The sequence below is a fragment of the Parambassis ranga genome, chromosome 19, assembly GCF_900634625.1.
Source record: "Parambassis ranga chromosome 19, fParRan2.1, whole genome shotgun sequence".
Taxonomy (NCBI): domain Eukaryota; kingdom Metazoa; phylum Chordata; class Actinopteri; family Ambassidae; genus Parambassis; species Parambassis ranga.
The window spans coordinates 13,363,523-13,389,005 of NC_041039.1; the positions used below are offsets into that span (position 1 = coordinate 13,363,523).

The 25,483-nt window shown below is 39.8% G+C and overlaps 2 protein-coding genes across 3 annotated transcripts; both read right to left on the reverse strand.

The window, feature by feature from the left end:
• Positions 1–5,637: 5,637 nt before the first annotated feature.
• On the reverse strand, positions 5,638–6,668 carry c19h15orf61 (chromosome 19 C15orf61 homolog). Its single transcript, XM_028431649.1, has 2 exons — positions 5,995–6,668; positions 5,638–5,908 (listed from the first exon to the last, which is right to left on the reverse strand). The coding sequence occupies exons 1-2, from the start codon at positions 6,335–6,337 to the stop codon at positions 5,781–5,783; spliced, it is 471 nt and encodes a 156-aa protein (XP_028287450.1). The 5' UTR covers positions 6,338–6,668; the 3' UTR covers positions 5,638–5,780.
• A 550-nt stretch (positions 6,669–7,218) lies between these two features.
• On the reverse strand, positions 7,219–25,050 carry iqch (IQ motif containing H). Of its 2 annotated transcripts, XM_028431110.1 has the most exons (21): positions 24,917–25,050; positions 24,609–24,731; positions 24,410–24,507; positions 24,255–24,330; positions 24,008–24,127; positions 22,546–22,606; positions 22,368–22,454; positions 21,888–22,051; positions 21,261–21,794; positions 20,139–20,205; positions 19,176–19,259; positions 18,924–19,102; positions 17,764–18,036; positions 17,471–17,659; positions 13,509–13,629; positions 12,983–13,269; positions 10,024–10,182; positions 8,610–8,732; positions 8,322–8,383; positions 7,719–7,827; positions 7,219–7,387 (listed from the first exon to the last, which is right to left on the reverse strand). In XM_028431110.1, exons 1-21 carry the CDS (start codon positions 24,965–24,967, stop codon positions 7,307–7,309), a joined length of 3,048 nt encoding a protein of 1,015 aa, XP_028286911.1. In that variant the 5' UTR covers positions 24,968–25,050; the 3' UTR covers positions 7,219–7,306. The 2 variants fall into 2 exon arrangements, with proteins under 2 accessions (XP_028286911.1, XP_028286912.1); XM_028431111.1 differs by lacking the exons at positions 24,609–24,731; positions 24,917–25,050 and having other exon boundaries at positions 24,255–24,313; positions 24,410–24,504.
• Positions 25,051–25,483: the final 433 nt, after the last annotated feature.

Here is a 25,483-nt window from a genome sequence, read left to right on the forward strand (position 1 = left end):
GACATTCATCCAAATGGCAAATCATAGCCGGAAGTTGTTCTGTTTAAACAGAGCGTTAAGAGGAGTCATGAAAAATGCATACGCGATAATGTATATGGATACTTAACTAATTGAACCAATTAAAGGGAGGGAACTGGGTTTGAGTGAGAACAGTGCCGGCGTTGCCCTGCGGGAAGAAGCTTTGACACCTCTGATCTACAGCCTCCCCTCTCCCTATTCACAGACCCGGGGCCTGGGGTCATATTTCAGCAGACAAAAGGTTTTTGACTTCAGTCATACAGATGAACCAGATTAAAAGCTGCATAAAGCATCAGAGGAACCATTATAATACACTCATAGTCACAGCCTACATCCTAAAGACTATTAAAGTCTATTTACTGTATTGGAAAGCAGGATTTCTTAATGAATATACAAATTAAATCTTCTTCCTTCCTTCCATCATTCCAGTGAGGTGTGCACACTATTGAAGTAATACTTTGAGTTGTCTGTGCATTGTGAATGTGAGTATAGACCCAGACATACCAACAGATCAACCTCGGGGTTAAATGAATATCTACTTGATTTAAGATGAGCTAGCTTACCTCCTCCCAAAGTTAAACCAATGCAATCCCCCACCACCACCACCACCAAAAAAAAAGAATGATTGTGCCCCTGCGGTGGTGATTTCCTGCATGCTATGGATGCATAAATAAACATAGGCATAAATACACAGAGGACACTGACTGGGACTAGCTGGCCAAGTGGGGCAGCTGTTATTAAAAGGGCTATTTATCACTGTCACCCCTCTCAGGTTCCATCCCTTTCTGCCCTCCAGCGATGTCACTAGGCCGCACAGGAACAATGTGGCTCATCCAAGCAAACCTACCCCCTCTATCATATACACAAACGCATGCAAACACACACGCTCATGGTCACAGCTATACACAAAAGTAAACAGCTTCACCGGCTTGGATATGTATATAATGCATGCATACGCAGTCCCAGAATTGCCTTTAAGTTTGATGACTTGGCTAAAACAAACACAAAAAAACAAGAAGCTCGCTTCTTTCGATTTTCGTCAAATATGTGCGACACAGCCACACTGCACACACCGTTCATTTTCTGCTCTGTTACTTTATTGATCGTGGCCACAATTATCCACTTTTCTGAAGCACTGCATTAAGTGAATTCCCCCTTTGTTGGACAATAAGTACAGAAGGTTGGCTAAGTCATCCTATTCCTCAGCCTGAGGGGACAGACTACTTTCTCCTGCACCCTCATCATCATTAGCAAGGCCAGATAAAAACACACCTCAATTAGTCCACCTATGAGGCGGGAGGTGTGTCATGTGAGGCAGGTGATTCCATTAACTTCATGCACAGCAGCTCACTGCATTTCCAACCTGAAGGCCAGAGAGTACATTTACTAATAGTCAATGGGAGCCTTTAATTAATATAAATCCATACGTTTGGAAAGTTGGTTGTATATAAAACAAACAATAGGCATAAATATTGAAGCAGTGAGTTTTGAGTTTGACTTTTGATTGATAAAATTCATTAACAGTCAGAATAGCTAACAGTGTTTGTCTCCAGTCTAAACACATCATTTTTCTAGATTCATCATTATCCTGATTTTGCCTTTCTTCTCCACCAGGTACCAGCTAGCCTTTTTTTTCCTTTTAATACAGAGCTCCCTCATTTTCTCTCATCTAAGCACTCACGGTCACGGCACCTATAAACCTCTCACACGCAGCACTCCACTCACGATTAATGAAGTGCTTACTTAACCAATTTAAACCCTTAATTCCTATTAATTCAACATAATAGCCACCCTCTTCAACAGAATTAACAACACTCCAGCAGAAACCTACAAATCTCTGCAGACCAGAAAGAGTCAAGCCAGCAAATTCCATATCCTTTGATAAATATGTAACAGTATGTATATCACTGTTAAAATGCATAACCCTCGTGTAAGACCCCTATCAAGCCTGCTTTTACACCTGTATTACATTTCTTCCTCAATCAGCAGCTTTTCTGAGACACCGGTCTCCCACGAGGAGCAGAAACCATTACAAGGCACCGCAGCTCATTTGCAGAAAGATTGGAGATCACGCTGCATCAAAAAGTATGTGAAACATTTCTGGGAACAAAATTGATTTATTCCATTTTTGTGTTTGTATGCAGCATCTGTATCAGTGTATTTAATGTAAATCCCTACTCCAGCACTGAGTTGCTGTGTAGGTTGCTGCTTATTGTGCAAGTAAGAAGTGAAGGGGGCGATCGAATAATAGAAGTGGGGTGGGGTGGGGGGTGGTGGTGGTGCAAAGTATCATTTTTTTATATGTAATTTTGTTTTCTTCAACTGAACGACAAAGAAACATATATGCCATGCAGCAAATTATATCAATCAAACAAGAGCATTCACCTTCTCCTGATGCCACTTGTTTAAGTTGCAAAGCCATTATGCTCTTCTTCTTCGGTGGTGAGACAAAAACTCATAAACAAATAAATAAATATTTCTGTGTATTTCAATTCAGACTTGGGGGGGAAAACAGATCAAGCAGAGCCTGTGGCTAGAGGAGCCTGACTGCATGCTGGTGGGGGGTAAAAGACAGCCTGGGGGGTGCGGAGAACGTCTGTTTTTTAATGAGCTGAAACTTTAAATACTGCATAATATATAATAAAAATGGATAGTTCATTTCACTCTCCAGATAAGTCGTACGAAAAAAATAAACTATTAAAATCCATTTCTTTCTTAATGTCAATAGAGTAAGCATTAAGTATGAAGGAAGTGAATGTGATGGCACCATCATCGAAAAGAAAGAGAAGCAAAACTAATAAAAACAAAGCTTTGTCCGTGTAGATAAGTGCACAGGCTTAAGGGCACCAACTAAACACAGCAAAGACAACCAGAAATTCAGATGCACTCTGTGAACACATAACAAGTATTTTCTTCATGTGGTCTTGATGAAATCAGCTCAACAGTGTAGCCTTAAATGTTAATCCTGAATCAGAAAAGCCAGAACAGATGATTGACAGACATTTCAGCCACCCACTGACAGTATATAGCTTAGGCAACACTGGCACAGCAGGTGCACTCCTTCAACACTCCCACCTCTCTTACACACATTCACATACAGGGCAGATGTTTAAAAAAAAAAAAAAAAAAAAAAGAATGATGGTGCCCTTTGTCATCCCTTGGGTGAAATACACCATAATAGATTTTAATGGCTGTCCACTTGTCAAGAGAGAAAAAAAAGCAGCGTTTGAAACATCAGTGACAAGACATCAGAAGATATTAACTACAGAATAATCTTTTAATAATTACTAAACAACATTCCTGTACTCTTTCTAAATCAGATCCTAGCGTGCATATTTTTACAGCTGGAGATGTTTCCATCTGAAAAGTAATGAGCTCTGTGTTTCAGTTGTCACATTATAATTCAAAGGAGAAAAGAGAAGAGCTGCTTGATGGTAAATATTGTGACAACACTGGCTGACACTTCTGCATCAGGATGTAATTCCAGTGTGATCCTTGAAGTGATCTGAGTGATGGCTCAGGTACCCCCGCTGCTCGTGGAGCAGCCACAGAGACTGTGCTGGTGGCCGATCCAGAGGCTTAATAATGATAACCTCACCAGTATTAGCTGCAGGGGTTGTTCACACAATAATTGTTTCTGCCAAGCCATACATCTATATGACATGAGGAAAAACTGCTGTGACTTTTCCTACTAAATAATTGATTTACAGAGCAGCTGCATCAACTGTTTCAAGGAGATGAACGTGGTTTGTTTCATTCCTTTTTTTTTAAACTAACTTATTAGCTAATTAGAAGATAATTACAAGTCTCTGAAAGTTGATTAGCAATTTCACTGTTGAACATTAACAATTTACAGCAACACCACACTCAATTTTAGCACTTGTTTTGCTTTACTTACCTAAATTCTAAGCAGTACAAGTATTTAAAGATTTCACCTCGACAAAAGTTATTACCAGCTCCAGCATGCAATTAAAGCTGCCAAACGGGCATTAATGCTTTGTTCATTACCACATTAGATGTGTGTTGGGTGATTTAAAGACTTCAATACAGGAGTAAAATACCACAGCTATTAAAAGGCATCAATCTGGCTCCAAATGCAAACACATTTTGTTAATGTACAGAGGTCTGTACTCTGGCCACCCAGACACACTAAACCTGCCATGGTGGTGACAAAGTTTCGACATGTAACGCTAAGCCCCTGCCCGAGCTGAAGGGGTGCCCTCCCCTGCAGTTTAGAGTGACTCAAAGGTGAAGCCCTGAAAACAAATACAATGTACTCACATGCTCCACAGTTTAGATTTCACTGACTCGCATCATCCTGTAATAGCCACACACAAAGCTGAAGTCAGTTGCAACCCCATTCAATTGTGTCTGGCTGAACGGCAGTATCAATGCTGCTCACGGGTCAAAGGGTCAATGAGTAATTAAGACATGGTTGCCTGAGCATTCCCCATGCACACTTTCAGTCCTGATGAAAGGCTGCAAATGAAAGGAGGTGGATTTAAGTGCAGCCTGATACTAAGGATCAGATTTCAATAAGTGTGTCTAAATGTTCCTTGTTCAAGGCAATTAGTATGATTAAAGAGATAGTGTGGTGTCATCACGCTGTTTAAGAGGATTTTATGCATGAATTCTGCATGAGGTTTTGACATTATGTACAAAACAAAAGTTACATTTAAGCTAGTGGCCTTTTTGCTGTGCAACATACTGTACATTTTGTGGCATTTGTTAAATGTGAGATTCGGATTCAGCACAAAGCACCATCTCTTTTTCTTTTTGCTGGCCAATGGTGGGCTACAATTGTTAAATATTAATGCATAAGAAGAACGAGTTCTACCGAACACTTAGATGCAGATGTTGTGCATTTAAACAGCATGTAAGCGGATATCAAGTGCAAAAAAGGTCAGAGGGGGAATTGATTTCCATGTACAACAAGAAATTATGCGTTCAGTTCCATTGATGCTAAAAATGAAGAGGCCAAGGCCTGAAAATTGAGGTCGCTGATAAACGCTATTAGTAGGAGATGCTGAAGGAAGAAATCAATATGGCAGTTTGTCAACCTGCCTCTCAGAGGCAGAAGAACTCTGCAGTGAGGGAAGTGTGCCCTGTCAGCAAAGCACATTACCAGAAATCAAAGGCCAGAGAAGGCCCGAAGGAAGGGGCTGTAGATGTCTCTTTACGGAGGCCACACTTTGGTAATTAAAACCTATTTTATCAGACCTGTCTCGTCACTGGTTTTTCTCTAACACTATTGACTATCTGTTGCGTGGAGGGTGACCACTAATTTAACTTTGAATAAATGAGCCAGGGTTATTTAGATTCCTGTGTTTGTCACACGTAATGAGGAAAAAGACATGGCAGTGTCAAAGAAATGATTCCACTTGATATATTATACATTTTATATTAAAATCTGAACCACTTCCCTTTGTGTTACTCTACATCTTTATCTGTTGCAAAATATACTTTGTAAACACTCCTTTAAAGTCATGGTGTTCATCAGCCTATACTGCTGGAGAAATCCTAAACTTTACATTAAACTTTAATGGAAAGCTAGCTTTCCGAATAAACACACCAAGTATTGTATGTCAGTGTAATAACATGCATAAGTGACTCCTCCAGTGCAACTTTAAATCTTTAATAATTAAACACAAATGAACCTATGCGGTCAGACAAGAGCACCAGTGACACGGGATGGCATGAACACAGACACCGAGGGGAACCGTGCAGCAGCTTGGCAGACAATTAAAAGTAGTTCTTATTCTTTAGTACTGCGCACCTTCTTCTTCTTTGTAGGCAAAATATACTGTGACAGGTCCAGCACTTGTCTCTACTATCTCTACAGCTCCCACCACCATCCAGCACCCAATGCCATAAGCCAAACAAGGGATGCCTGCAATGAAAGCACACAGAGATTATGTGGTGCCTGCTATGCTTAAAATAACTGGTATAAAACTGTGGCGGTACATTAATACTGACCCAGATTAATAACTTTCAACATGCTGAAAAACTTGTCTTCAAAGTCCAGGTTCTGTGGAGGTGCTTTGGTACAGTGGTATTTGATAAAGGGGAAACAGCCTGTTCTCAGTATGTGGTAGTTGGATCCCTGAACTCTCCAGTTAAAGTTGGACAGTCCAAACTGGTCATTGTGGACGGAGCTGTAGCGGACACAGAATGAAGTCCAGTGCGGGAGTTTTCGCTGGAGCAGGTGGCAGGTTAAAACCTCCGAGGCGGCTGGCCGCGGACCTGTTCTGCCGAATGCGCTCGGAAACAGGGCGATCTTTAAAAAGAAGCTGTGTATCTTCCTGACAAACTCCTTCATGATTTCTGCTATGGTTCACCTTCGCTCTGACTTGCAAGAGATGTAATGTATCGGCATCTTAAACTAATCCTACACGTCAAGGACAATTTAACTCTCTAAGCAACTGCGAGCTAGCTCAGCTAACGTTAGCAAACAAGCTCACGTTCACATTGCGGTTGCAAAGTATATTATTAGACAAATGTTCTGCTACACAGATAGATGTCCACCACCAGCTAAACCCTATAAAGACAGCAGCATCCCTCTGTTTATGTGAGTTTGTGGGCTGTAGTGGTGCTTCATGTTCTGACCTGGTACTCCGCGTAAAGTCCACCGGATGGAAACGCGGCGCTGCACAGTCGTTCCTCCTCGACAGAGCAGCCACACGATCTGCCTTCTATTTAGGCTTTCTCACCGCCCTGGTTCTTGTGTTCACAGGACGGCACATTTAAACGTCTCTTTAAACACGGTGCAAAATTAAAATTCCCATACAAGTGCAAAGTAAACATTATGCTATTTGTTCTAATATTTGTAAGATTTGACTGGTGGAGATGTAAACAAAAAGCTTATTATAGGATATCTCAGTAATGCATTTAAACCTGAAAAAAGTAATATATAATCTGTAAATACACTACAAACAAATGTATGAGAAAATAATATACATTCACTTCATTTACACTGAAAAATTCCACATGGTGCTAGCAGTCAAACAACTTATTAGTGAGGATTGTGGTATGTTTAATAACATTATATAACTATATTCTTATTGCTTTCATTGCTTTCACACACCTATAAGTTTACTTCCGAGTTTTCAGAGTGGTGAAACAGATCACAAAGGCATTAACTACACAGATTCATGACATATTCTGACAATTTATTTAGGAACTTATATTTGGTCTCCATTTATCCAGTCCTATGGTTGACACATGGGACTGGATAATTTGACATGACTACTTAAATTGCCATATGTAGGACAAGTTTATTGGTAAACATCTAAGCAGCAGGTTTGTGTTCCACTTGCATCTTGTTTTGAAAAGTCATCTGCAGCACGTCTTCTATGTACTTGATCAGCTCCTTAAAAATAAAACAAATCAACATTACTACATGTAAACTCAAACTTATGGTTCAAAATATATTCATTAAATGACAGCAGAACTGAGGAAGCCACTCAGGGGAGTAGCGAAATGTTTTCAGAAAAAAATCCATGAGTCCAGTTGCCTCGATTTAAACTCTTGGATGTAACATGACCTGGATGAATGAGAGCATTCACAGACATATTTATTTGATGTCAAAATAAACTAGTTACTTTCTTCAAACAAAAAACATTCCAGCTGACAACTGTTTCACTAAGTATGCGAGTTCTTGACACAGATGAGGAGAGATCATTAAGTCATTAACATGGTACCTTGAAATTGGTTTCTCCTTGCATTTTAGAGGATGATATTTCCTGATGAATGACTGACAGATTCCGAGCAAAGGTCACTAGAGCTCCCTGGAGATCCTCGGAGACTGTTCTATTAACGACACACCAAACAAACGAGTTTACTAATGATCCCCATGTTGCCTGCTAAGAAACAATCACCTTGTTCATCTGATGGCAGTGGTTAAATGAAACTTTCAGCAGACAACATCCTCTGTCTTTAGGGAGATGAGCACAGCGTGATTTAACTGTTACAGCACTGTGTAAGCTAAAGGGTTTGTGTGATAAATATGTTAAATAACCCGCTGCTTAACAACGTCTGGAGTTTGTAACATTTACGAAGCCAGAGGTGGCAACTTAATCCTCTAAAAGAATGGTTTTCACTCTCAGTCTTTTATCCACCTAATTGTCTGCTGACTTTTAATGTGCGTGTCTATTCGAACAGAGAAAGTTGAAACAAAATTGCTTAGAATTATATTCTTTAAACCTTAAAATGAAGTTTTAACTGTAACAAGGAAAAGTGGAATATTTGAAATGAGCTGAAACTGTGTAAAATGTACATCTTATAAGTAACAACAGTAAACTTACATCATTCCAATTCTGCATCGCTCACTGCTGTCATAAAGAGCAAAAACGGTGCCTTGTTTCCTCTGGAAAGTAAGTCATGGATACAGTGAACACATACATCATCACACGGTGTAGATTAATTACTCCACAATTCAACAAGATCGTGGCGTGCTAAAAATGCTAATGTAGCTTCAAGCAGAGATGGTCTTTCTAACTCCCAGCCCCAATGTTACTTGGATTCACTCTCCACACATCACACTGACCTGTAAGACCTGTCAGTCTGTAAATAATACACATAATACGGCTTACCTTCTTGTTGAATCCTATGCCATGAACCTTGCACATTTTAAAGAACACATTACGGTACAACATGGAAAGGTTGGAGTGGAACAAGTGGCTTCCAATAACTGCATAACATGTACCAACAGAAGGCTGTAGAAAAAGAAAAAAAAAGAGATTGAGAGTGTGGCATTAGTCTTTCATATAATAAAAACATTTTTGTTCTAATATATTTAAGTTTAAGTTTAATATAAGCTTAATAGGCAATCGTGGTGTGTGTGAAATGGATAGAGAAGAAATGGCTGAACCACATTCATGTCCTCGGGGTCACTGCTGAGTTTGTGTGTGATTAGTGAACATGATGATTATGGGGCACATGTGGTAAACTGTTAGGCCTTTCTTAATTAACTGCGGGGAGGAACAATTAATGCTTAGAAGACATGCCAAACACAAGATGAGCTTAATTGTATGACACCGATCAAAGGAACTGCAGTTTTGGGACTGTGTGATTTTTGCATTCAATCTGAGACCAAAGCATTAGTGGGGACACAAAGGCACTACTCAACGCACAATACATATCACCATAATAGGGGGATTCTGAACTTGTGAGTATCATAACTAACACTAGAGAGGTTGATTAGTTAAAAGTGGCAGGACTTAAGAGGATGAGAATGTTCCTGCTCACTCTGCCACCTTTGGGAGACAGACAGAGCAGGTCTAAGCCTCGGTGAGCTCAGGAGATGGTCCTGAGAAGGCTGTGTGTTTGCAGTTATCGCATACCGGGCTCTCACACAACAATAAAAGTGTCCAACAGGGATTTAATTGTGTTTGTAATATGCAGGTCCCTAATGATGGCCACTGCTGAAGCCATTAACCACTGCAGTGGCTCAATTGCCGCACTGAAGCACCAGGCCACCAAATAAATGAATGTTTGATAAAATAATACAAGTCGCAGATTAACAAGCGTAAACTCAGGCATACTGCTAATAAAAGAAGTCTATTGTTTAAGGCCTGGCACCAGGTTGATGAGGTGTTCAAGCATGCATACACATGCATAATGAAAATGGTATGAATTATTAATGTGTTGATTATTTAGGCTCATCTATCAAAATGATAATGAATTCAGGACCTAAACACCAATTGAGCTCAGCTCATAATTACAGTATTTAGTTGTATTTAACAATAATGAAGAGCAAAAACATTGATCTATCTTCATGATTTCGGTAGTGATGCAGATATCCTCCAACTTGTCGGCACGAAAAACAACATTTGGGAGACAAGACTGCAAAATATGGAAAAAAATATGAAAATTATTTATGTTGATTATATAATCAAAATGCTCACTACAACAAATAAAATAAAATAAAATAAAATAAAATAAAATAAAATAAAATAAAATAAAATAAAATAAAATAAAATAAAATAAAATAAAATAAAACGTTACCTTTGCTTCAGTCTGGTGTTCAAAGCTTTTTTCTCTGATTGGCTTTGGCACTTCTAAACAGGCTTCACGGCAATTCAGCTTTCCTCCAGTTATCATCAGAAGCATCTGGGTCATGGCCAGCTGGTCACTGTATTTGATGTCCAGATCAACAGCCCAGACCTGCAAACAAGACACCGTGAACTCTGTGGCACAGCAATGAAAAACAGACACTATAAACTTCATAATTCCAGTTTAATCACAAATATGGAGCGTCAGAGTATTTCACCCAGCTATCCTTATGGAAGAGAAGCGGTCGGCACCTTTTAATCTTCACTGTGTTATCCATGTTGAGAGGCGGACAAGGGTAAAACTCAGTTAATGGTGTGTGTTTGACAGATTTAGGTAGTTCAGCTGTACAGTGACACACGCACAAAGTAGATCCTTCCCTGCGTGTTTGTATTCAGGCTGCCCTGGGCTATAGTTTCTTTGGCTCAGGTCCGATGAGAAGTAAAGTTCACATATGTATGGTAAATGGCATCATTATAAGTATATTAAGGGGTCAGGTATGGTCGTAGCCTTCTGCTTAAACAGGGCTAATTTTCCCAATAATAACCTAATGGCTATGCCCTTTCTTCAAAAGTGGCAAATAAATCACCAGTGAAGGAGTTGTTAATAACTAAGTGGCAGTCGGCTGCCTCCTTTAGCTGTTCCTATTTGTCAAAGTAAACGCTCCTGCCACAGAATGCAAATTGCTGCCTGTCTGAACCCTGCAGCTTCCGTACTTTATCTCCACCAGCACATGGACATCTGACCACATGCCGCAATTATTTAAAAGACTTCAATTTTTAAAATATTTAATATAAATATATTGCAAAAACAGGATGCAGCCTCATGTCTATAACCCAAAAAATGTAGTCTGTATTTTAATTTTAATCTGTATTATTATTATTATTGTTTTATCATTAAGTTCAATTTTTAGCTCATAAATTCAGATCAAGTAATAATAATGTGTTATTAATTTTGCAGGAATACACACATACAAAATCAGCACTCAATTAAAAAAAATATGGTAAAATATCATAGTCACTAAATTTAAGATAATCTAACTACAGGGCAGACAGTTTGGCTTAATGATGTGTAAATGGCAGAGGTAAATATAGTTTTGACATATAAAAACAATCATGAGCTGTGTCCTGAGCGACAGCTATATGTGCTGCCCTCAGTCACTGTTACAGTACAGTACGAGGTCCAGTGGCCACCACAGGGTAGATGCATGTCTGCAAGTATCAGGTTGATACCTGGGCCTGAGTGATGGACACAACCTGCCGAGCCATTCACTCAACTCACTAAAACTCATACTCCCATGTCCCATTGTCGCTCTTAACAAAGCCGTGGGAAATGTAAGCCTGGATTGTACCTGTTTTCTATTGCCTTGCATTTTCATTAAAAACCCTGATGCTGCAGCTGGGGCCCCACCGTTCCACAATGTGAGGAAAGACTGCAAGGGCAAACATATGTGACCCACTTCTTCCCATCAAATAAAGTAGGCAGCTTTTAGCAACAGGTCTGAATCTAAATTGATGTTTAAATCCAGACAGGTTTGCCCATGTGGCTCTCCTCTGTCTAAGCTTTGTGTGTGTGTGGGGAGATGGTTAAGAATCTGTCATTAACGTTCCTGCCTCTATTGAAGCACATGCTGGTTTATATTCTATTCTTAATTATGCTGTCAGTGAATCCCTTTCAATTTCGGGTCAACATTGAAGATGAAAATTAAATTTAAGGCTGTCATTATTTCATTCTTAACAGTTAAAGAAAAAGGGCGGATTCTGTCCCGGATATCTTTGAGAAATGGCACATTTTCTGCTTTGAATGTCACATTTGTATCACTAAAATTACAATACAGTTTAATACAGTTTATATGTATGTATTTTTTGTTACCCTGAAATTAATTAAATGTGGTAAAATTTCAATTTGATATAAAGATTCCACAAAGCAAATTCTTTTTTTGGTCTGGATTTTAAATCTTTATACTCATGTACTAATATATAGAGATCAGATATTTAAATTTTAATATACAAATATTAACAGTGCTGGGCCCACACTATGCTGATCTAATCCAGAAGATACTACCCTCTAGTGGTAACTGTGTCCTTGAGCTCCAATTCCATTTTTAATGCAGGGAGTCTATTATGAATTCGAATATAAATACAGCTTCAGCAGTAAAGAGGCGATTAAGCACCTGGTTTGAATGAAATCCTACACAACTTGATGGCACACACAGAATTCTGCTATCACATAGTTTTAATAAAAGAAGAAACTGCTCTTGTAAAGCTGTTAAGTAGCTCCAGTGCTTTCTCCACTGTTCTGCAGTTTCACTATTTCACGGACCATATTATAAAGACAGCATTTCATTTTACAGCGCTGGATCAATAGGCAGTCAATGTAGCCACATGTTGGGAGCAGAGGTTAAACCACCATAAACCAGTCCATTTCAAATATCATAAATCAAAAAGCTTTCAACAAAACTTAATCCTGACAAATGAGATCAGGTGTCCATAGCGCCTTACTATGATAACAACACACATTTTAGCAGAGCAGTGCAGGTAACCAGATAGTGGTTAAACACTGACAGGGCATCCCCGTGAAGCTGCCAAATCACTTTAGAATGACCTATTGTCTGAAAGATGGGCGCCTCTGAATTCCTCTGTATTGTAAGGTTAAAGGGCAAGTCTTAAATTGTAGAATCCGTGTATCGACACAATAAGACCTGACAGTTTATTAGATGGCCGTGTGACACATTTGCTCCCTGTGCCCACAGTATGCCTTGTCTGTTTTCTAGATCCCTTGAGAGCAGTATGGGAGGCACCTATCTGCTCATATAGATCCCTGATCCAGCCTAAAAATTGATCTTTTCCACCAATGGGGTGAAACAGGGGGCTTTTCACAACATGGTCTATAACAGTCCCTCCTTTGCTCTCACCTTCTGCTCCATGGTGTTGTGGTCCAGAAAAGTAGCCAGGTCCACAGAGACGTAACCGACAATAAGGCGCTGCAGACAGGCCTGTCCCACGCGGATGCAGATAGAGTGCAAGGTCTCTGGTTGTACAGAGGTCTGAGGAACAGTGGAGCCTATGGCTTCCAGCTGACAGGAGCCGTGAAGCTGGTCTCCACAAGAGAGCATGGTCACTTCACCTCCAGGCTCCACCAGCAGATCTACTGTCAGACAGGTGACACTATCTGAGGGGGGGTAGGCCTCCACCACACCACCTGGATACAGAGTGAGGACAAAGAAAGGAATAAAGTACACTCAACAAAACTACGCACAATACAACACGCAAACTCTCCAAGCTGCTGTTTAACAACCACAGAATGTGACATGAAAATTATTTAAATTGTCAGTTCACAAAGGCAACATCTGGGAACTAGGAAGGACATAGAAAATGCATATTCCATACGGATGTATTTGTAGGTGAATAGCATTCAGTGCCTGACAATAGGTATCTGACCTTGCCTGAGGAAGGTCTTCAGGAAGCAGGCCCAGTTGGGATAGTGGGAGGTTTTAGCGGGCTGGGCGTAATGGGCCAGCCAATCTGGGATTTCATCTAAATATCTGAGCAGTACAGACTCCTACAAAAAAAAGGCATATATTAGAGAGCTACTGAAAACAAGATCTGACGACATTAATTCAACCAAAGTGCCAATTCATTCATTCAATACCCGAATATCAAAGCTTTGTGGGAGTCGACCACATTAATATAAACACCTAGTGTTATCCGGATGATTCCAGTGACTGCTTGTTATCCCTGAGACCTTTGGTGGCTGCTTCAATTTCTGTGTGAGTGTCTGATGGATGCTGCAGGAGGGTCTGTTTGTGAGTGACAGCCTATTATCAGAAGGCCTCAGGAGTCTAATGGCTTTAACTCATAGCCTCGGAGCACCTGCCCCCAATAACAACTCTCTCCACTGGGCAGCTGATGAATACCTAAGCTAACCCCATCTATCTGGGGATCAATCAGGGCTTGACTAGGATCGATATCACTCTTGTTTCTGTAACTAGGAAATGCTATAATGGTTTCACCACTTAATTATCTTGTTAATTTCTATCTTTTGTTTTAGGTGTCCCTTAAACAGTTTGCCAACTCAAGGACACTCTATCCTGTGTAAACATTTCACCAATCCTTTTATTGTCATTTTGTATGAAGCACAGCTGACTGACACACTTACTTGGCCTTTCTATATATTTAATGTGGACATACACAATAAAATATGTGTAATCTGTTTGAACGATGACTAAATTGTGAATGGAGATAATGTCTTTGTTCTCTCCTCTCACTCTTTCAAGCGTTACTTTGTTTTGAGTGTATGCTGTCTGGCTCCAGTGGAGAAAGGACCAGAGATTATGCTGTTGATATTCCAGTCATGTAACAGCCATCATCATATTCAAGTACTGTAAGAGGCGAGGTCAAATGCTACACAGTGATTCCCCCTGTACAAACCATAAAGCACACAATGGTGCGGCAAAAAGTGTAAGGGAACCGTTGTCATTCTCAACGGAAGAGCAAGCTCACCCCAGGACTTATGCCTATGCAGTTCACAGAAACAGCAGGGCAAGAAGAGAAGAAAGAGAGGTATTTTGCAATAAATTATTTGGACTTAAACTGCGTACAGTACCCCGTGATAGGATTCAGCCTTTGCTTGGTGTCCACATAAAGCCAAGCAATCTGCTCGTAAATAAAATAGATGTGCCCCTGCCTCTTTGATTGCTATTTCATGTCTCTATGAAACAACTGAGAGACTTCAGTATGTCTCAGAAATAGGAGAATACAGTTCGAGCGGTCGTACATTTTGCATGAACAGCCTGTTTATTTTCTGCAACATGGTCATACCAAAGCTTCAGCCTGATTAAGCTACCCTTTCACTGTCACCTTTATAAGTTAATATTACGTTTATCACAAAGGAAGGCACCAACACTTTTTACACGAACCAGAGAAAATTATTTTTAATTATATTAAAGCAGAACATTAGATGTAAATTTAAATTGCCAGCACAGACTGCACAATATTTAGACTGAAAACATCTGTATGAAATGTCCCTGTACCTCTTCTGTGGTAGTGATTATCAAATGACCCATTTCGTTGACAAACCTAACCTAAATAAGGTGTTGCTCAAGATCTGTTTGTACACAGCATGACAAAAAGAAATACTCCATCTGTTGACGCTATTAGGTGTAATTTTTACCCTCTTGTGCCTAATGATCCATATGCAAGCTGTGTGAGCGCTTAAGTGTGTGTATATGGCCCCCTTCAGGCATCGCATGGTTGCAGATCTACATGTCTTTAACCTCTCTCTGTGTAAATGCTAAAAGAGGCCCGGGGGCTTTCTGCAGGCTGATACATTGTGCCGGAAGCCTTGGGCCTCGTAACACTTAGAGAAACACACGTTTTCCTAGACGTCTGTGGAAGCTCCTATAGTGCTAGCCTCCTCCTATTTGCTCCATCCTCCTCTTAGGCTTTCTTTTGCATAGCCAGAAGTAATGTAATTGTTTGTATTATGTGAAAGGCCACATGGTATTTTTGTGAGTCAAACCTTTTCATACCAAGCCTAGAGACAGAAGCAATAATTAAAGAAAATGTGTGTCTGGGTGGACTAAAGCCAAGCGCACTAATTATTAAATGTAATGGGACATTACACTGAACTGTGACACACATTTGCAAATATACACTTTAATCACTTTACTTATTTGTTATTTATTGGTAAACAATTATCGTGGAGATAAACTGTTTAATTATGTATTCATACTAAAATGCTCCATTTCATCATTTGTGTTTGGTTAATAATTAAGTATATTACTACTATTTTTGTAAGCTTTAAGCATCTATTAGCTGAAGGCTTTAAATGCTTGCAAATATTTAGCAGTGAGAGTATCTATCCTGTTCACTAGCTGTCATGAGCACTGCAATTAGGTTTATTTCTTTTCTGCAAAGTGCAGCATTAATGAGTGTTATATCTCAAAATATACCAACAAGTTTAAACATCCATCTGCAGTTTCTGCTGTGAGGAAAAGATAATGAGAAGATACACTAATAATAAAATATTCATAGGTTTGAATCTAATCAACAACATTGTTCTCTAATAGTTCAGCACAGACAGTAGAATTGCTCTCTTCGATATAAAGTAGCACAACAGCAGAAGGACGTTGTGCTACATTTAAGAGGCTGCTACATTTTAGGCGAAACAAAAAAACATGCGATGAGAAGCACAGGATGTGGGCTTTGCTTTGATTAAAAGAGCAAGGTGTAGAATAAAGGCCAGTTAAAGTGTTGTGTCCATATGGCCCAGAAGCCCTGAGGCTGTCAGCCTACACTGGGGGCCTCGGCACTCTTCCCTCTCCATGGGACCCCAGCTGGTGAAAGAAACCCCATTTACTTTCCTGCGCTGCCTTACCCACCATTATGGACCTTGGCTGTGGCTCAGCCACTCTCTGCCATAATTAACAGCACCAAAGCCACAACAATTACAGCCCTGCACCACACATACACTATGAATCATAGAAAGAGCTAACAGGAACAAAAACAGTGAGGCATAAGAAGCCTGAGATGACTGCTGTTCTTTCAAATTGAATAAAAAGTAAAATCGTTGTGCTCCAAGCCCACAATCATTAGCCTGTAATTAGTGTACACAAAGCTCCCAGTTAAATGGCAAAATACGGTAATTAACACATGACAGAAAATCAAAGGCTACTTTGTAAGCATATGAGACATAAGAGCCAGGGGCTCAGAAGCTGGGTACAGCCTGAATCTGTGGCAAATGAACGGCTTACCAATAATTAAGGACGTTTTATTTGTTCTGGTCCAAAATTAAATCAGAATTTAAATATTTAGGGGAATGAAAATACTTTACATTATTTTTTTAAAAACAATCAGGCCCATGAACAAATATTGCAGACACAAAGCAACATTACATTGCATTACATTACAACTAGACACGATTTTGTTTTCCTAATAAACCAACTGTAGCTGCTGTCTGTGCCTCAGGAGTGAATTATGGCTGTGTGTATAAACTGATATTTTTTTGTATTGATTAAATGTTCTACAGGGATAATGTTTAAAATACTGTACTACAGGGACAAGTACTGTGACTGATAGACAACCCACAGAAGCCAAACAATGTGACCCCACTGTGACCTACACTTGTTCATTAGGTGACAGAGGAGAATATGACCGTTTTATTCTCAAACAATTTTGTCTTTTTTTTAATGTATTAATTATAAAAATAAACTTTATCTGTATTGCATTTTCCTAAAACTGGAGCTTCGGAGGATCCAGAATGGGAGACATAATAAGGAAAACAAAATATAAAACCTCAAACCTAAAAGTCAGGCAAATTCAATAAAACATTGTTTATGAAAAACATAAAAATGATCCAATATTTTGTGGTTAGAAGGAAGCAACAAAAGTAACATCATTACCCGAATCCATTGCATGTTCCATAGCTCAGGACCAAAACGATGATAATGCTGCAGGGCCCAGTTGTAGCAGCTGAGATGGCATATATCACAGTATGCAGTACCACGGCCACCATGCTCAGTGTCCATCTTGAAGAGCCAGCGCCGCACAGAAATGTTTTGAGTCATAAGCTCTGCCAGCGTTTCATGAAACTAAACAAAGAGAGAACAAGTAGAACAACAAAGTCAAGTAGAAATACAGACATTTGTTATTAATTGATGATGGACTTCGGTGATTTGTCAGTTTGGTGTCTAACCTGGTTTAGTGAGTAGATGTCTCCTGACCCAGGTGGTACATCAACCTCTGCCCCAACAAAGATCCTCCTTCCTCCAGACTTGGTGCCGTACAGTTGTGCAATAGCTGGTTCTGAACCCAGGATTGGCACACCCAGCTCATCAGCCACTGCCAGGTCATCCACATGGGCCACTCCACCCACAATATAAGCTTGTTTCCCTTGGATCAGGTTTCTGATGCGCTTAAGGGTGCGTGGACTGTACTTCAGCAGTGTAGACAGGCACAAGTTATGGGTCTAGAAGAAAAGAGGAGAGAAAGATCACTGCTAGAGTTAAATGTTCTCAGTGTCTCTTCCAAGGGTTGTTTCTTGACCTGATTTATCACTGTGTACACACAACAGATCTATTATGGAAATAGCCAGCAGGGTTTTGACCTCTCCTGTATACTAGCAGGTTGAATTGATAAAAGCTGCCTGTGGGATGCCTCCCCTATCCTTCACATCTTTAATGTGTGCTACCAATGAGCTCCTTGGGAATACAACTAATTACTTCACATCTGTATTTATTTGATCCACATGGAATTATCCCTTCTGTCACTGGCAGAATGTGCTGGCAGCCATGGGTAGCAGTGATTCATCTCAGCAACACGTCTGGCACAGTTTAACAACAAAACAGCAGGAAAATCAATAAAAAGAAATGAAGAAGACCATGTCGTGTTGCACATTCATTCTAGTACAAAAGGTTGAAAAAAAGGATAGAGAGAGAATGGTTAGATGTAAAAAATGATAGCAGCATTGTGATTTTAATGCATCGAGGTAATCAAAATTATTCTAAAAATGCAGCACTGTGGTGTAATTTAAACCAACTAATATGAAATTTAATCATCCACTGAACACCATGTTATTTAATTATGTATAACTAAAAACAGCTGTAGTGTGTTTACTTCAGAATAACACAGAGGTTTAGTTGCAAAGTACTTAAAAGGTTGCAAAATATTAAACAGAATGTAGCTCTCACAGGACAGCTATACTGTAAAAACCTCATCTAGTACCCTCTAGAGGAGAATTTACAAACTACAATGTTGAATTCCATGTTCCTGCTGGACAATTAGATTGCCATATTAACACACCTAACAGAGAAAAAAAATATATATATATTTTTTTTTAGCTATCACCAACCTTACCGGGAAATACTCTACTGCCTCAGGTATGAGGATGATAAAACGTCTCATGCAGGATGATAGGGCCTGGGTGATATCAGCTCCATCTGTGTCTCCATCACACTTCAGGAGGCTGGTGTAATAGTGCAAGATGTCATCCTCCAGATGCTGAGGACATATGTAGATCACCTCCACATTTTTATCTACAAATTAAACAAAGAGCCCTTCATAATTAACACATTTAGAAATGAGATAAATCTGTGTAGAAGCTCCTACCTCTAACATCACACAGTCGGCTTATTTGGATGGTCTGTAGGATGTCGAATCCCCTCAAACTGAGTCGCTGGCTCTGACTGTATCCTGTCGAAATAAGGTCACAAAAACTTCTTTAACTGGATGAACATTTCTGTACAATTACCTTTAGAAGTATGTGTCACTAGACTTGGGGGTAAGGGAGTTAAGTCTAATCACGCAGTAGTGCAATCCAATGATTAATTTAGCTTAATAACTAGCAGGTGCAGTGCCTGTTGTGTGCTGGGAGGCCTGTAGCACCGTGTCCAGACACCACTGAACTACATCCAGTGATACCGCCAGGATTTTAGCCTATGTATGTCTGGATTTCTGCCTGAGAGAGAATCCTCAACTGAATCAAGGTAATTAAATGATTGGATTCATGCTAATTAACAACAATGGGGTTCAACTTTCTAATTATCCTTGCTCACACAGCACTCTCCGTAGCCACCCCAAGTGCAAATAAAGCATTCCATCTGCTGGTAATTAGGCTTAATAATTTTAGACAATCGCTCAATGATTTACAATGCACATGCCTGATTACAGTCGAAATGTTAGTGCTGTGTTGAAATTAGAATGAAAGCTGATAATAGCACGCACATGCTACGATGAGTACAGCATTTCTTGTGTGAGTCTGTGTGTGTGTGTTTTTGTACAGCAATAAAATTAGACCTTTGTGCCTCTTGTAAATATTCAGCATAATGGCTTTTCATTTGCTTAATCTGCAAATTAAATGGCGATTGAAACTAAATTGTTCAGTTCCCTGGCATGGGGACTGTCATCACACTGTGAGTGCTTTCCTGCAGAGAGTCATTTAAACGAGACAGAGCAACTGCACAAGGGCCACAGACTGGGGCAGCAGAAGAGTGGTGAGACCGGGGATGACTGCTGCTAGATCAGGTGTGTGTCTGTGTGTGCGTGTGTGTGCAGCAGTCAAAAAAAAGCTACCTAATGAAGGGATGTGGATAATGGTCCTCTTGGAGGACTGGATGTGTTTCCAGTTGGCTGCCAGATGCTGGGGACAGAGAAAAGGAGTGATCAGAGAGGGGAGCGTACACACACACACAAATCATCGCATCACTGCATACCTAAAACACACCACGCCGATCTCCCTCTCTGGGCTCACAGAAGCAAACCAAGCATAAAATACCAGCGTAATTAAATTAAGTGTTTACTTTAGAAACATCTTCTCACAATTAATTCAATCAGCAAGGTACATGATGCTACTGCCAGGGGAAGATTAGCAGGCTTAATTAACAGGGTATGAATGTTTAAAGAGTGAGAACATATATTTAGTGCATGTATACACACACAATGATGTTAAAACTTAATGAACTTGTAGGCACTAATTAATATTATGTCAGCGCTCTAAAAGATGCTCAGCCCAGATGACAGCACAGACATGACATCTACACTGAATGGAACAGAATTACAGAACATTATGCATCTGGCAATTGTGCTGTCAGGCTGCTCCCTCCAAGAGTAATACAGCAACTAAATTTAATTTCCTGTGTCTAAGATTAACATTATTTCATATATATTTTTATATTGCTATGACATAAGAAAAATGTGGGGAAAAGTAAAGCAGTCTGCTCAGTATTACAGTATTGTGTGGTCAATTTAAATCAAGATTTAACTGTATTAAATTACACCAGGAATTCCCCATTTATATTGTTTTCATTACACAATGAAATATTGCCACAACATATATGTAAATGAAAATATTTTATGATTCTTATATATTATATATATATATAATTCTTATATATGTGGCTTCAGTTTTATTTTAAATTCATTCTTAATGATTTCTTCTGCTGCCCTTCTCTAACAATTTTATATCTATTATTGTTTTACTTGCAACGTAATTCTCTTTTTTGACTAAATATTACAGTTAAAAAATTGGTTTTTCCTGTGATGATATTTATTTTTTTAAGGTTGTGAGATGTTAATGAAATGGAACATTGAAATGGGGCCTTGTTTTAAAAATAAACTAAGTCGTGCTTTGTGAAGGTGCCAGAGCAGTATTAAGTACAACAGAAAGATAGCAGCTCTCTGATACAAAGAACACACCTGTGCTCTGCTGCGATAATTCTCCAGCTGACTGAAACGCCGGGCCTGCAGGGCCTTCCTGACACTCAGCCTCTGAGTGTACATTGACCATGAGATGGTGATGATGCGTGCCGCCCACTTGCGCCGGCAGTGGCACATGTAGGCTGTCCAGGCTAAGTAGCGCCTCCAGCAGGACTGAATGTGGATGGCAGCTGCCTCAACGCCTCCCTCTCCCTTGTAGCGCTGACCTGGGCGTAAGACCAAACCTGATACCTCCTCCCTGTTTTCCAGCACTGAGATGAGAGCCATCGCTGAAGGAGCCTTTGTCCATCCATTATCCCACCCGTGGCTTAACTCTACAAGGCGCTCTCCACTCACTTTAGCTACAGGCACAGCAAAGTCCCTGAGCAGTTTAGTGAGGGCCTCGAGAGGGTCGACAACACTTCTCCAGCTAAAACGCTGCTTAAAGTGACAGAAATCTGTCGCCATTGGGCTGATCTGTCCGTTTATGATAGTGAAGGGATGTTTAGTGACAGGATCCTGCCCAGGTAGAATCTAAAGAGCACAGGGACAAGTTAAAGCTTTTAGTGTTGCTCACTTTATGTTAAGTTATTGTATAATCTACATCCATAAACTTCTTACATGTACCTGAGGGCTTTTATGGATCTGATTTGGGTCCACGCTCTTGGAGGTTGTGGTGGGAGGTGGTGTTTTGGTGATCCAGAGGGGTGTGCATTCATTCTCTGTTCTTCCACATGTGGATTCTGGTTCTGTTTCACATTTTGGCAGCTTTTGGCACTTGGACTTTGAACCTATCACAACATGATTTACATAAAGACAAGGTCGACTGTGATTGATCAGTGCAGAAATCACTACTCATCACTATAGAATCAAGCAGCAGCTGCCCCGTGTCAGCTTCAACCGAGAGACAGAGAGAAACAACAGGAGAGCTAAACAGGAGAGAAATAAATGAGTGGAAACACTGTAATTTATCAGGTTGTTAAAGGTATTTCAAAAAAATGTGTTATTAAAATACCAATCAACAATATCATAAGTTTTTCAAGTGTGTTTACAGAATCAGTCTCTTTGTCCTCTGCAGAATCTATAGACACAGACCTATTTACAGACCTATTTTAGAAGAGTGTGAATCATCTTTGGCGTGAAGAGAAACAGCCTTGGGGTGGATGGACATGCGAGGCAAACCTGGATGTGGTACTGCAGAGATTTGAAATAAATATTAAAAAAAAATTATTAAAAATATTGTGTTTGCCCTTGTCCGTAAAGATAACCAGCAAGGTTCTCATGCCTTCGTCTTCAGTTGTTGCTGGAATGCGATGGCCCTTTGGGATTTCTCTGTGCTGCTTTATCTGAAAAAGACAGTTGTATAACATCAGCAGCTATACGTCAGATATAAATAAAATCAAAGCACTTCAATGTGGTATGAAATCAAATTTATCAACCTAAACTAAATGCAACAACAAGGTCAAACACTGTCTTTATTCAATAGCTCAGATTTATCTTTTTTTCTGGGAATGTTTGTAAGTACAGGAACAAAAACCATCAGTCTGAGACAAATGATAAGAAATAAATAACTTCAAGGACAATAAAATTCAAAATTGCTTTAATTGTCTCACTTTTCTGTTCATGACCAGATTGAAATGTTCCACTATTAATAAAGTTTTTGCTCCTCCAGACTTGTCACCTAATGTCCTTTCCTTCATTCTCCTCAGACCACTGAGCTCTCTGACAGACCACAGGTAGTAGCCAGGTGCGAGGAGATTCTCCCCTCAAAGGCACACATCTGTTTCAGACGGGGCTGGAAAAAGGTGGCACCTTTTGTAAAAATGCTAAAATGCAAAAGCTCATTCACTGGCACAGAATCGGAGCAGAGAAACGCTGGCCTGAGTTGCAGGAGGCGGCAGCAGGCAGAGAGCCAGTGCTTAGCAGTTGGGAAAGCTACGGCTGTCTTATTGGCATGCTGGACCAGGTACCCGCTTCTGTCTTGAGACAGCTGTAAACCAGTAGCCCATAGCACAGCAATCAGGCGCCTGTTTCTTTAGAAGAATGCTGATGTGCTGCAATCTGCTGCTTTCCGCTTTCTGCAGCCAGAACTTCCATCTCTCCTACACCGGAGTGACAGCCTTGGCCTCTATTCATCATGTCAGGTATAGATTCTCAACAACATATTGGAAAAGAAAGTGCGTAAAATATATCTTAAACTAATGTCGACCTTTGCAAAGATTAATTTGTTTGCTGAGACAAGAGCTGGATGACACCTCTAAGCCAAGTGACCTTTATGTCACAGTCTGTCTGTGACTCAAAGCATCCATTAATGCAGACCTTTACCATCACTTTTCATTCCAGCGTAAAGTGTCTCTTCTGGAAATTAAGAAGTAAGTATCAGGTGAAGAAACAATATCATCCCATTCATCATAGCTATCGCAGAAACATGCAATGCATCCTAATCAAATCCTTGGGCATGTGCTGTAAGTTATAACATATAATATCTACAAAGACTCATTAGACAAGAATCATTGTGTGATTGTATACGGGAGTCCAAAACATAATTGTGATTCTAGGTTAAAACCTCGCACCCTGATGCAGTAAGATTGAAATATGTAGATAAATCTAACATAGAGACTAATAAATCAAACATTTTTAAAATAAATAAAAAAAAACATGTAGCCTGTTTTCTGACACACAAAAAGTCCAGACATTTCAGTTCATATAGACATATTACAGATGTCTTCTTATAGACAGTTACTTACTTCATTCATGCTTCTTTTGTGGATATCAGGCAGTGATATCTTACATTTCTGGTGCACGGTGGCTCTGTTGTCTGGGTGAGCAGGATTACACAGCAAACTCATGTTGAAAGATAACTTGTGCTGAAAGAGGAAAAAAATAGGAAGATTAGTTTGAATGTATGCATAATGAGACTCAGATATATTCTTTGTATTACAGCACAATCACAGTAGAACTAGTTGTAATTTCTGACCATAGTTAATAATCTACCTTTTGTCCATGTGCGACTGCTGGAAAGACTTCCCTTCGTGGATGCACACTTAGGACACCTGCCAGAGAAGGACTCCTGTGCAAAGTCTTTCTTTAAGGCTTACAATCACCATTACCATAATGTATATTCACTCAGACGTGCTTTTCTTACTTACCACTTAGGAATCTGAACTGTCTTTTTCTGCAGGTCCTCTATGCCTGGAAGAACTAGCGGCTGGCTGTTGACTGTTTTCAGATAATCTTCTGCATGTTTCTATTTACAAATAAAGAACAGGTTAACTGTCCGCTAAAGAAGCTTCCAGTTTAATGTAATATGACTGTTACCAGGGCTTGCTCTGCATCAGGCAATCTTACCCTGATACTACTCTCAGTCCTCTGAATGGCATTGTCCAGGGCTTGAATGTCCAGGGTTTGGCTCGTCATGTTGACATTGATTTTGTTAATACAGGATTTGAGTTGCAACAAATCATCCTGAATCTGAAATAGTGTTGCATGTAACCAATGGTCAACAAACACATCAACATCAACAAGTCAATTCGATGTTTCTTAAAGTTCATATAGTAAATTTGTAGAAGATATTGCATAGCTGTATCGGTGCTAACTTTAAGCTAACTTAAAAAGTTAGCAAGCTAACTAGCTACAGTAAGTTAGGACAGCATTACCTGACGTAAAACAGCTGCCAACGTATCTTCGTTTTTAAGCATGTCCGACATTTTAGTTCTCGTTTGATTAATGTAACCTAAACACACGAGACGATATAACAATCAAGCTAAAAACCATCAGTCATCAGTGAAACGGTGCGCGTAACCATGACGACGAAATACGTGGTGTTCATTTTGACCCGGGGTAGGACTGTCAGGCTACCAAAGTAACTCCATGCCTTCGTAGAAAACACCGACCGACTTACGCCACAACAAGCAGACAATTACTTAACAATGTAATGTTTATGTCACTTTAGCCACGTAAGAAAGCTGTTGTTGGTGGAGCAGTAAGACGGTGCTGCTGTACCTGAAAGACAAAGTACTGCAAATAGAATCCCCATCAAAGTTAGCTTTGTATGTAACGTACAGAAGGGTCATAATTTGGATTTCACTATTTACATTATATTATGTGAAGAAATCACATAATGAAAACGTTAATAATACGTGTGTTTAGGCGTATCGCGGACTGTAAAAGTTTCTTCCACCGTGGTGGGCGTGACGTTACACCGGAAGAGACCGCCTCTGTCA